The 12557-nt window shown below is 40.3% G+C and overlaps 1 protein-coding gene across 1 annotated transcript; it reads right to left on the minus strand.

Annotated features, from left to right (window-relative positions):
* Positions 1–7644: 7644 nt before the first annotated feature.
* Positions 7645–11410, minus strand: LOC108577156 (arginine kinase-like; the record flags this gene model as incomplete). Its single annotated transcript, XM_017940265.1, has 2 exons — positions 10907–11410; positions 7645–7810 (listed from the first exon to the last, which is right to left on the minus strand). Coding segments are annotated over exons 1-2 (670 nt in total), but the record flags the coding sequence as incomplete, so codon positions are not given.
* Positions 11411–12557: the final 1147 nt, after the last annotated feature.

Raw genomic sequence — 12557 nt, forward strand, 5'->3', positions numbered from 1 at the left:
ACCATGGAGAAATTTAAATATAATTTTTGTATAAAATGAAACCACGTGTTATTGTGTTAAACAGTAAAGTAATAGAAACATAAAGTAATAGAAAAATAATACAAATGATAATCTTGCGTTACATTATCAGTGTTCGTTGCTTGAGCTAAATACGACCGCAAAGGGTTAATTATTTAACAACCAATAAATCCCATAACATGTTTTAACATCCGCAATTCTATCACTCCGACGAACACAAAATTTTCCCAAGAGATTCTCCTTATCAAATTTCCCCCTTTACACAGTTTCGTCTAAAAATTAAGGAGCTACTTGGACGAACGAAAAGAAAAACTGATTGTGAAGGTGGTGTATTAATCAAGACTGGAAAGACGAGGCCAAAGATTTACCGCCCGTGCCACCCTGTCACGCTAACAGTTTATGACAGTATAACGAGCAATTACGAGAACAGGGAACACGGTTAAAACGCAATAAGTTACATTGACGAAGTGTTCACGATAAGATGAGAAAAGCCCCTTTTGGTTAGCTTTGAAAACTCCCTTCGAATGGCTGATTCTCCCTTGTACATGCCCTAATCTCTTTAATATCCCTTAACCCTTTTGAGCCGTTTAATCTTGCCAGCAAAGATATTTCCCAAGGCCATCGTGATGAAAATCGCTAATGCAAATTCACTTAATCATGGGACCCTTTAGTCGGCTTTCTGGCAACGGACCACAAGGCCAGCAGCAGCAGCAGCCCTTGCTTGCGAACCTTCTAGCTCCGCGTTTCGATTCAGCACCGGCTAAATAACTTTTAACCCGCCGAAGCGTTGCAATCTTTACCGGGGATACAATCAAGTTTCTAGAAACTTTCTCGAGCACTTGGTTGGAATTTTTGACCGTTCGAAATTTCGAATATTTTTCAAATCGTAATAATGTACATTATCAAGAGAGACAGAGAGCTTCAGGAATTTTTAATTAAATTCCAGGGTCTAGAAATAGGAGCACGGGGCATTAAGAAATGAAGACGGATTTTAATTTACATAAAAAGTGGAGGAATGTTTGAGGCTTAAAGGTTTAGCGCTTTAATGAGAAAAATACCACATGTACGCTACTGGTAATTGAAACGATGAAAATTATTAACGAATAAATAGAATTCTCATTTTGTACGAAGGCAAAAGTCGGACAAATTCACCGTTGAGTAACATTTCTCGGTGAACTGTTGAACTGAAAAATACGAAGAAAAAGAAAAAATAGCGTAGCTCGTGTGTAACGTAATTATACCCTCGATTATCAACAGAGCAGTTGGATAACAAACTCAGTAGGTAATTATTTACGAAACAAGTAAACTTTCGGGGAAATGTTATTAAACTAAAAATTGAGTACAAGTGACCGGTGTGTAAAGTCAGTCTGGAAATCTCAATACAAATACACCAATCCACGCCACGAATATGCCACAAATATGCAGATTATTCCGAAACTTTCGTTTCCGCATTTCGAGCCAACAGTTTTCGCTATGTCCTGCATACCTGACCAGAGTAACTTCATCATATCCACCAGGACACGTAACTTAATCAAAGTTACAGATTTTTTTACAAACCAGCGGCAAACAAACCTGAGAAATACGAAATAATACGTTCTTCCTTGAAGATCGATATATTCGTAATCCTTACAAAAGGAAGAAAATAAACGATCTGCTCCGATGATAATATTACTTTTTTCAAACGAAACTTTGCTCTGAATATACGGATTTATCTGTGAGAAAAAAAAATGGTCTATTTTCACGGGTGTACCGGATGATTTGTGGAAAATCTAGCGGAAAGCATCGAACCGTTTTCATACGCGCAAGAGGATTGCAACGAAAATCAACAAACAGCTGGACCGGTCGTGACACTCGTCAAGCCGCCATTTCGCTAACTCGTCCACCGTCGAGTTCGCCTCTAATCCCAGAAACTTTCGGCTTAATCTTCGTTTAAACTTGAACCGCCCAATTTCGAGCGTTCGGCTTACGGTGGATTAATGTTTTCAAACGAGCTGAAGGAACTTCCGGCATTGTAATTGAATGTTTTACGGTGGTTGCGACGATCCTTAGCCCGGAGGCACCGAAATTTCCCGCGAAAAATTGATTAAACAGTTATAGTATCGACGTAAGAGGATTTGGGAGGGACGATAGTTTAAAGGAAGATCCTTTTCTAGATTAATCTTGACTGATAAATGTAATATAAAAAGACGTACTTTCAACAATGAAATTTCCATGTGAATTCCTTCGCTGAAGCGTCTAAACAAAAGAGTTTGGGAATTTTTTTCACAAGGAACTGCTAAACGTAGAGTTTCCATTTTTCTAGAGGATATAAATGCAACTTTCAGCCTTCTTCCCAAATTTTTAAGAAGTAATAAAATTACAAAATGGAGGAGTAATTGTGAAACTTCTACTTTCGCTGAAGCGTCTAAACAAAAGACAGAGTTTGGGAATTTTTTTCACAAGTAACTACTATACTAAAAGTTTCAATTTTTTTAGAGGATGTGAAAGTAACTTTCAGCCTTCTTCCCAAATTTTTAAAAAGTAATAAAATTACAAAATGGAGGAGTAATTGTGAAACTTCTTCTACTTTCGCTGAAGCGTCTAAACAAAAGAGTTTGGGAATTTTTTTCACAAGGAACTACTAAACGTAGAGTTTCCATTTTTCTAGAGGATATAAATGCAACTTTCAACCTTCTTCCCAAATTTTTAAAAAGTAACAAAATTACAAAATGGAGGAGTAATTGTAAAACTTCTACTTTCGCTGAAGCGTCTAAACAAAAGAGAGAGTTTAGGAATTTTTTTCACAAGGAACTGCTAAACGTAGAGTTTCCATTTTTCTAGAGGATATAAGCGTATCTTTTAAGTTTTCATTTCGCGCTCAGAAAAAAGAAGTTGTTAAATGTGACTTTTACAATTTTCTTCGTGATTCCCACAAATTGCAATATTTTCAAAAAATTTCATACACGTCGTCTAGTATACTAATCCTTCTAACTTCTCAAAAAAAAACTCAAGTCGTTTGATCCAACTTAGAAAAAGTTATACTGTTCTAAAGAGTGTCCGAATATTAGTAAGAGTCGCTGTATCTCACTCCACCCTATTCCACTCGATTTCTACGCCACGCCAATTCTCTTTCGACCAAAATTAAAAATTAAATTTCAACTGTTCGCGAAACACTTCCTCTGCATCAACTTAATACTTCAGAGTTTCGTATAAATCTAGAATTTCGAACTGTAGCGTAGAACGAAGCATTGAAAAAGAAAAAGTTGAGACGAAATTAGAATGAGCGAGTGAAGGAAAGACTTCGACTAGAAGAGAAACGAGCGTTCAGAAGGGGATTTTAATTGATCGCCATTTTCCGCGGAAGAAATCAATGCTGGGATTCGGTGCAAAAAATCAGTTGAACGATTACAGGCGTTCGTGTAAAAGAGAGTCCTGGGAGAAAATTGCTGTGTTAATTCACCTGGTAGTCCCGTTCGAAAACAAGATTAAGAGGGGAAAAATTGCTGGGGCAAGAACGAAACGTTGAACAGCCGAAGAGACGCTTGAGAGTAATTTCAAGTTTAAAGCTGACTTGGAGCAAAGATTAAGGGAGTCGCTTCGCGAACGATTTCAAGTTATTTCAAATTCGCGATTGAGTTTCCAGACGCGGCGTATGAAACGTACAGCCCGCGGATGGAATCTCACCTGGATCTCGATTGGCATTGCCTTCGATTTCACGGTAATTCGCGAAGCTTGCGAACGCGTGAGAATAAACTACGCGAAATAACGGTAATTATACCCCGCTCGTTAAGTGGTTACTTCGATTTCTCGTCGTAGGAAATTCCACGCTGAAGAGATTAGTTTGGATAGCCGATGATGTAACGATGTGTAACACGCGGTGCTCTTTTTTTCTCTTTTTTAATCTCGATAAATCAACTTCGCTTCTCCCATTATATCGACGTTTTCATTCGAACTTTAATTAACGCGAATTTTCGATGTCGTGTCAAAATACCACAGCGAAGCAGTGTTCGCGTTTACAAAGTGGTTCGTTCATCTTTACCACCTGAAATATCTCCCCCGTCCTTTTAAAAGTAGGCTAAAGTGCCTTGCGTGGAATAATTCAGTTGATAAGGGCGCACATTGCGTTTTGCAGAAAACACTTTCTCCCAGAGTAACGTTTCCTTTTTGCGTGGAATCAACTTTCGGTTTCTTTTAAATGTGGAGTGAAACGTGGTCTACTGTTGCGTTGTTGAAAAACATAGTTTCTGTATTTTTTAATACTTTTACGTTATCCATGCAGGTTTACATGGTCGCTTTGTAGCTTGCAGTCAAGCCTTAGGCTTTTTTGGAAAAATGCGCAGTGGAGGAGGAAGGAAAATTCGTAATATTAACGCATTACCGTCCGGAGACATGAAAATATGGGTTCTGCTTACTGCTCGTGAAATGCCGGAAACGTGGGATTTTGTTGATTACTTTTTATTCAATAAAAAGTAAAGTACCCCACGCGTCGACGATGCTGTTCACTAATATTATTTTTATTTGTCACAAGAAAATGTAATTCGCTCTCTTAATGTTCGCGGTTCGATGCTTCTCGTTCGCTGGTCAATCACACACACTCGCATACTCTTCTTCTTTTTTCTCGAACACGCGCATCCACACACACACGCCGCGATCGGCTTGACAATCCATGTTGTTGTCTAAACATAAACAAACGCGCCACGCACGATCGTCTTCATTCGTTCTTCCTTTCCAGGCCGTTCACGCCAACTCTCTCCATTTCCCCATCTCTCCCCGCAGTCACTCTTTCGTACCAAAAATCCCACGCATATAAATAGGGTTTTACACACTGTGCATTAAATATAGCCCGGCGGCCTATAAATATGTGTTAAAGGTGATGTTTCTTATTGAGTAGACCAGGGGTGGCCAGATACACTGTACTCTGTTCAAAATTAGAGTAACCTCGCTTCGCGCATGGGGCGTGCCTAAGGCAGGGCTAGAACCACTAGAACGTCCAAACCCCCACTTAACTGCCTACGTGTTTCTCCGTGTTTCTCCGTTTCTCTGTGAATCGGTCCGAGAGCGAGGTTACTCTCATTTTGAACGACGTATAGCCACGTTTCAGGAAGGAATATTTGAAAAAGCCACTTATTTATCTTTGATAACAAAACAAACAATGAGAAACTGATAAATCATTTCAATTTTTTTCAAGTTTACCCACAGATCTTCCCTCCCCCGGTCAGTTTTAGTTTACCATATTTCATACATAGCCGCACCACTCGCCTGCGAGAGCCGCGCTATGGCCACCCCTGGAATAGACTAAACATGCTTCAAATTTGACAAAAAAAGTATTTGATACTTTAAAAGCTGCGACTATTTTTGTAAAACGATGCAACATAGTCGAGAACCTTAAAATGTGCCAATAACCATAAACAGCCCGGACCGTATAGTGTTAAGAATGGAGAAATTGTAACGTCGAAATTTCGAAATTTACATACGACTCGTAGGACTCGTACAGCAGAGAATCGCGTCCTCGGCGTTACACAGGGGTGTATTATACATATTTTTGCCTGAACACGAAACAGAAAGAGGGAGAGAAAGAAGGTGAATCTGAAAGACCACACCCTTGCAAAGATTACAGATTACAGTCTGTAGAATCCGCCTCACTCGACGAACATGTGAGCCTCGAAGTTCCTCTTTCTCTCTCTCTCTCGAGGTAGTACAATAGTCTCATAGCTTGTTTCTTCAAGAACACACATCGCTCTTTCTTTCTCTCTCTCTCGAGGTAGTACAATAGTCTCATAGCTTGTTTCTTCAAGAACACACATCGCTCTCGCGAATCTACATGGAGAGTACATACACAGCCTCTTGGCTCACGTCAATTAATAAATCAACAAGCATATCCACAACTCGTGTATTCTTATTTTCAACCAATCTCCAATAGACGTGTGTGCGCGAGCGCAACAGACGTGTGTGTGAAGGTTCATTGGAGTGAAAGTGGAAAATATTAAATACTCGGATGAATGTACATAAATGTGTGATATTGTTTTTGAAGATTTAAGGTGCCTCTTTTTAACTGGACGAGGTGGATTATCTTAGAATATACAGGGTGTCTTTTTTAACTGGACACGGCGGACGATCTCGAAAGAAACTGAAGCTGTTGGAGAAATGTTTGTACAAAAGTTGTTTGGTACGATGGAGGACATTATTTTTTAATTTTTTTAAATGGAACGGGGTAGCTTGACAAATAGTACCAGTACACAGGGCACCACTTTTCATGAAGACTATAGAAGGAGAATGAGGAGAGGTTCGAGGTTCAAAATTTGGAGGCAACTGTGGTCTGAACAATTCTTTTATGATACCGTTTAAAATCTACTTCTTTTTTGGATTCTTTGGAGAGTACGAGAAACTCTTAGGATCTTTCTTGAAGTTGCATTAATTTCCTTAGAAAATTAAGGAATTATTTTTTTTTAAATCTCAAGTCTTCTAAGACTAATTTTAGTGTATAGTGAGATAGGACCCGTTTCTAACTTTATGCTATAAATTCATACAAGTTTTACCCCTGTTGGACTTACGCTTTTGAATTAAAGTTGGAGGATTTAAAATTTGAAGTATCAGCTAGAGTTTTGATTAGAACTTCTTAACCCCTTGCTACCAATTTAAAAGGAGCTTTGCTCTTTTTGGATAAATTTTTCAGGAAGACTCTTAAGAGAATCCGTCGTTTTGATTAAAACCAAGAATTTCGAGCAATGCTTGGCTATTTTCGTTATTATAGCAGCGAAGAAAGTTTCGCAAGTTTTTGGTAGGCAGACAACATTGTCGACGAATTACTCAGAAGCGGTGTAAATTCTCAAAAGTTTGTACCCCAAAAATAAAATAATTTTACATTTTGTTAATGGGGTTTCTGCAATTACGAGTAGAGTAATGCATTCTTTCAACGAAAAATAAAATATTCAACTTGGTATTAGGGTCCTTAATTTTTTTACGCATTCTAGATACACAAAATCATCGGGAAACTACTGCAAATACCCAAAGTACCCAAAAATGTGTAGCGAGTAAATATTCACGCAAAACCAGAGTAATGCGTTCTTTTAATAAAAATTAGAATAATGTCGTCAGAGAAATCATCAAGAAACTGCTCAAAATACCGAAAACTGTGTAGCAAATAAATATCCACGGAGAACCAGCGATTAACCCCGCGAAAGACCCAACTAAAGCGGACAAAAAACGCTAGATAATCCTTCAGAAATATCCACACCAGGCGCCAAATTAGCCTCAGCTTACGATATAATTACCGACACGAGGCGCGCGGCCAGGCTCTGTGGAAGTGTGCTGAAACAAAATTAAGAGTTGCGACTCCGCCGTGCTCATTAATCCACGTCCCGTGGGCCTCTGGACATTGTGGGGAACGCCTTTTCGAGAAAGCGGTCGCCGCGCGCGAACATTTGACGTGGACCGAAACGCGGATGAAGGGTCGCAAAAATGGGAATGAGGAACACGGGTGAAGACTGGTGCAGGGTGGGACAGGGGGGAGTGAGAAATCCGTGGAACGATAAATTTCGAACAGTTTTAAAGGGTATCGCGATCGATCTGTTAAAGTTTGAAGAAAGTTAGGGTTGGGCAGGATGAAGAGGTGGAGAAGCAGGAGAAAGGGAAACGATCATTACTCACCGGTTGGCCAGAACCTATTGGCGTTGGCTGCCTCTAAAAATCGATCGCCTTCCTTGAACAGAAAGTGATCGTCTATCAGTTGTTGTTGCGTCCCTTTGTCCATCGTGGCCAAACTGTAATAAGTCCCTTTCAGTTCCCCCTCTAACGACGTTAAGGCTTGCTGCACCTGAAACAGAAGGGAAAACAGAGAGAGGGAGGGGGGAATAAAGCGGTACAGGTGGAAAAGGTAACGAAAGAGATTCACAGCGTAAACAGATTAGAAGAGGCATTTTTCCAGGCAGTTTTTGCTGCTCGGCGAATTTATATACTCGCCTGTGTTCAGGCCGTCTGGCCAACAACGAGGCGGATAAAACGCGATTAGAAAAAGCAATTATCCGCCTTAACGAAACGAGCGGATTTTCAAGCTAGCAGAAATCAATTAGCTACGTGCACATTGTGCGCCTTGATTTAACTCTTCCGACGCCGCTCCAACGAGCCGTGCACCGTGAAGACATCGCGTCTGCTATCTCTCTCTCCCTTCTTTCCTACGTCCCTTTCCTCCCTGTTTCCATCTGTCTATCTGTTTTTCTCTTTCCCCGAGCTTTCTTTCTTGTTGTTCTCTTTTTGTCAGTCGATTGTTGTCTTCTCTTTTTTTTTAATTCGTTCGTTCGTTGACGCGCTGACGAATTGAGCGAGGTGTAAGTTCTACCTTAACTGAGGTGTTCAGTTTGTTTGGCTCTGTTTTTTTCTCTCCGTTTTTCTTTATGGTTTGACAAACAGAGCTCGGTGAGAAATGAGTGTAGCGTCGTGAAAATGTGGGTAGTTTTAAGAAGCTCAGGACGAAGGTTGCGAAAGGGAAAGCGGGAGTTGACAGGGGCGTAAGCCAGGTACTGTCCCGAAAATCCTCGATGACGCACGAGGTGTACTGATGCCTTGACCATTTTTAATGGAAAAAAGGTGTGTGTGCTGGGAGAGAAAGAAGCGTAAAGGAAATGTTTTTCTTTATAGATAGAGTCAGTGTTGGACAGAGTCGTCATAGTGTTGCATGTAAAATCAGAGTGTTAAATAGGGTCGTCATAGTGTTAGACAGAGTCAGAGTGTTGTGAGAGTCGTCCGAGTGTTGGAGATAGAGTCTTACAACGAGCGTTCTACGAGTCGTTCAAGAGTTGTCTGGAGCTCTTTCGGAGCTATACAAGTTGCTTCATAGCGTTAGAATTGCATAACAGTTGTCTTAATATTGCGAGTTGTGTCAAATTATCATTACACTCACTTATTATATTCTGTGGATTATCATTGACGCAAAGCATCATTATAAATTACTACATAGAAAACACTTAACAATACAAATTCTACAAGAGATTAAAGGGGGGCCTTTTTATCGATGTTTTCGATGCGTGTGGGGGTGAGGAATTTAATATCGTATTTGGTAGTAGATTGAAGTGGTTTAAAGCTTCGATAGCATTGCTCGTTGTTTGTTACTTTCAGGTGGAAGTACGTGTTTCCATATGTAGAATTTTTCGAAATAAAAATTAAGTAGGTTGAATTTTGAAATTTCTGTAGAAACGCAAAATTGTTACGGAGTTCCTAAACTATGTGATACAAGTTTTGAAAGCTTCCTGATGGAATAGAGCAGAAGAAAATTAAAGATGAAAATTGAAATTGCACGAATAAAAAAGTGTATCACATTTGTGAAAAATGCATACGTCGCGAACGGATATTGGTCAGTTGTAGAGATTAATCTTCCAACCGGTCACCAATTTAATCCCGAAGACGAACGCAGTTAAGGAACGAAACTTAGTCGATATTTTCTGAGCAGAGAAACAAAACTCTCGTAAGAGAGTTTATGATCTGACCTAGCAAGCCAATGAACTTAATCAGTTTTATAGATATATAAACGAGAAGAAAACATCTCGAACGATATAAAAAAAGAGACATCTTCGATTATTACAATTGAGAATGAAAAGTTCAGCGACACGAGAATCCGTTTAACAGCTATTCCAAACTTGTAACATTCACCCCTGTCTATTAGAATCGATCTTTCAGTCTTTGCACATCCTCATTTGATTAATTTCCTGCGTTCTTCGAAACTTCCAAGAATACCGATATTCCATACAAATCATTGGCTTTCTATTTCATAACTCCACCTCCAAATGTAGTACCTAAAACTATAAGAAATCCTATTGCTATCATACGAAACCAGAATCCAAAAAATTACCGACTTCTCCTTCAAAAACCTTCGCTACCATTAAAATACTACCCTATTCTGTTACCTAAAAGTACCTAAACTAAGTACCTAAAAAAGGAAAAGAATCCTGTTACTACCCTACGAAACCAAAAACAATTTCTCCTTCGAAAATCTTCGCTACCATTAAAACACCCCCCTATTCTATTACCTAAAAGTACCTAAAAAAGAAAAGGAATCCTATTGCTACCATACAAAACCAAAATCCAAAAACTCGACGATTTCCCCTTTAATAATCTTTGCTACCATTAAAATCCTATCCTATTGTGTTACCTAAAAGTACCTAAAAGAGAAAAGGAATCCAAAAGCTCAACAATTTTCCCTTTAATAATCTCCACTACCATTAAAATCCTACCCTATTGTATTACCTAAAAGTACCTAAACAAAGTACCTAAAAAAGGAAAAGAATCCTGTTACTACCCTACGAAACCAAAAACAATTTCTCCTTCGGAAATCTTCGCTACCATTAAAGCACCCTCCTATTCTATTACCTAAAGGTACCTAAACAAAGTACCTAAAAAAGAAAAGGAATCCTACTACCACCGTACAAAACCAGAATCCAAATACCCTCCTATTCTATTACCTAAAGGTGCCTAAACAAAGTACCTAAAAAAGAAAAGGAATCCTACTACCACCGTACAAAACCAGAATCCAAAAATTGAACAATTTCTCCTTCGACATTATTCGTTACCATTAAAACACCCTCCAACTCTACTACACAAACGTAACTCTCCGTCCACATTGTAAGGAACAATTCAACACATACCTTTACTCCGTTCAATTCCTTCCCTGCTACCTAATTTCCATCCTCTTATCCAAAATCTCTAAACCTTCTCATACACGTCACTTCCATCTAATCTTTTATCCCACCGTCCCTCCCGGTACCCGTGAAATCCAGCCCCAGAAAGAAGAGAGCCTCTTTAACCAGCCACCATACAAAACAAGAATCCAAGGGCTCAGCGATTTTCCTTTCAACAGCCGTGCCAGCGTTAAAACCCGGCAAAGATCTCTCCGTTCATATTACAATGGACCTTTCGATACCTCTCTTTCCAGCTCCGTATAGTGAGTCTCGGTCATGGTGGGATTTAACGGATATCCGTCGACCGACCTCGCGCAACGAATCCTCGTCGAGATCACGAACCCTCCCTCGGGATCGAGATCGCCCAGCTCGTCAGCCGTTCCCCAGTCCAACGGCGGGTGAACATCGTTCGAGGTGAAATCACCATGATACTCCTCGATCACCGGGTCGAACAGACCAGCAAACACGTCGTAAGCATGTTGATCGGCCGCGTACAGGCCCACGTGCGAATCAGGGTTCTTTAAGCCCGATTGGATCACGTCCATCAAGGTGGAGCCGGTGTTGGTTACGCGGGCCTTCAGCGTATCGAACACCTGCTGCGTTAAGTGTTTCCTTAGCAGAGACTCGCTGTCGACCTTCATGTACTCCGAGTAGGCCTCCTCGAGGGCCTTCACGCTTTCGTCGTCCGGACTCATGAAACCGGGCATCGTCTTCTTCTCGCAGGCGCACAAACGTTTGTCGCACATTTTCCCTCGGTTTTCTTCCTCCTTGTTGGGTTTCTCCGCGTGTTTTTGTGGTTTATCGTCTAGGGTAACGCTGCGTCAAGATGACGATCCTGATTCTGGAAACGGTTTCGGGCTATTGTTTTAAGAAGCTGGAATTAGGGGGATGTTCGGGGTATTATTGCTGTTGGAAGTTCCCGAATGGTAATTCAGTTGTGAGGGATTATATTTTAATGGAGGATTTATCTGGGAGATAAAAGGTGGTATTTTTTGGAATATGGTTTGTTTGAAGCGAGGGTTGGCGTAGATTGCGATAATTTCAGAAGTGGTGAGTTTCTCGGCTCGAGTTTAATGTACGAGGTTTGTGGATTGGAAGGAATATTTACCTTACTTTTTGATGAATATTCTTAATATTCGTAAGTGTTAATAACAATGCAGTAGCTGTTTCACTGGAAATCAAGCGTTTCGTGAGAGTATTATCAGTAACGATATCTTCTAACTCTCATTTAGCAGTAACCCCTTTAAAAAGAACCAAAAGCAGATTTTCACAAACCCACAAAATTACACTATCTAAACTCACCCTAACGATTCCCACAATTGCATAACCTAAACTCATCTTGACGATTCCAACGTAATCCCTTAAAACAAAAACAAAAAAAAAAAAGAAGAACCAGAACTACATACATTATACTATTTATTTAATTTCAGTGACATTTAACTTTCACACTCTTCAAAAAAAAAAAAAAGAAAAGACAATACCTCCATTTCCAAAATTGATTTTAATTAAAAATTGAACACACCCCGTTTGAACTACCGAACTCGCTAGGAGAAAAGAATTCAAGCGACCAAAAGAAATGCCCCGTCAGAGTCGCCTAATTTCCAGAACATAACCGTCATTGAACGCAAGAAAGAGGGGGTAGAGGGTGTGTGTATACCGGGGCGTCTCCTGGAGTGACAGTTTCGTCTGGTCTTGAAATCGTTATCGTTGCCCTACGCCGGTAGTCCTCGAGTCTGCTGATTATTCCGTGTTCTAACCTTTTGCTGGTGGCGCGCGTCGTCTGGACGTCTCTCTATCGCTTTCTCGCCACGCGTGCCCCGTCGCACGTTCTCTCCCTTTTTTCCCGGGCAGCGCGCGCGCGCCCGCTCGCGGAGCTTCCCCTGGAGCGTCGAG

The sequence above is a fragment of the Habropoda laboriosa genome, unplaced genomic scaffold (assembly GCF_001263275.1).
Source record: "Habropoda laboriosa isolate 0110345459 unplaced genomic scaffold, ASM126327v1 scaffold664, whole genome shotgun sequence".
NCBI lineage: Eukaryota > Metazoa > Arthropoda > Insecta > Hymenoptera > Apidae > Habropoda > Habropoda laboriosa.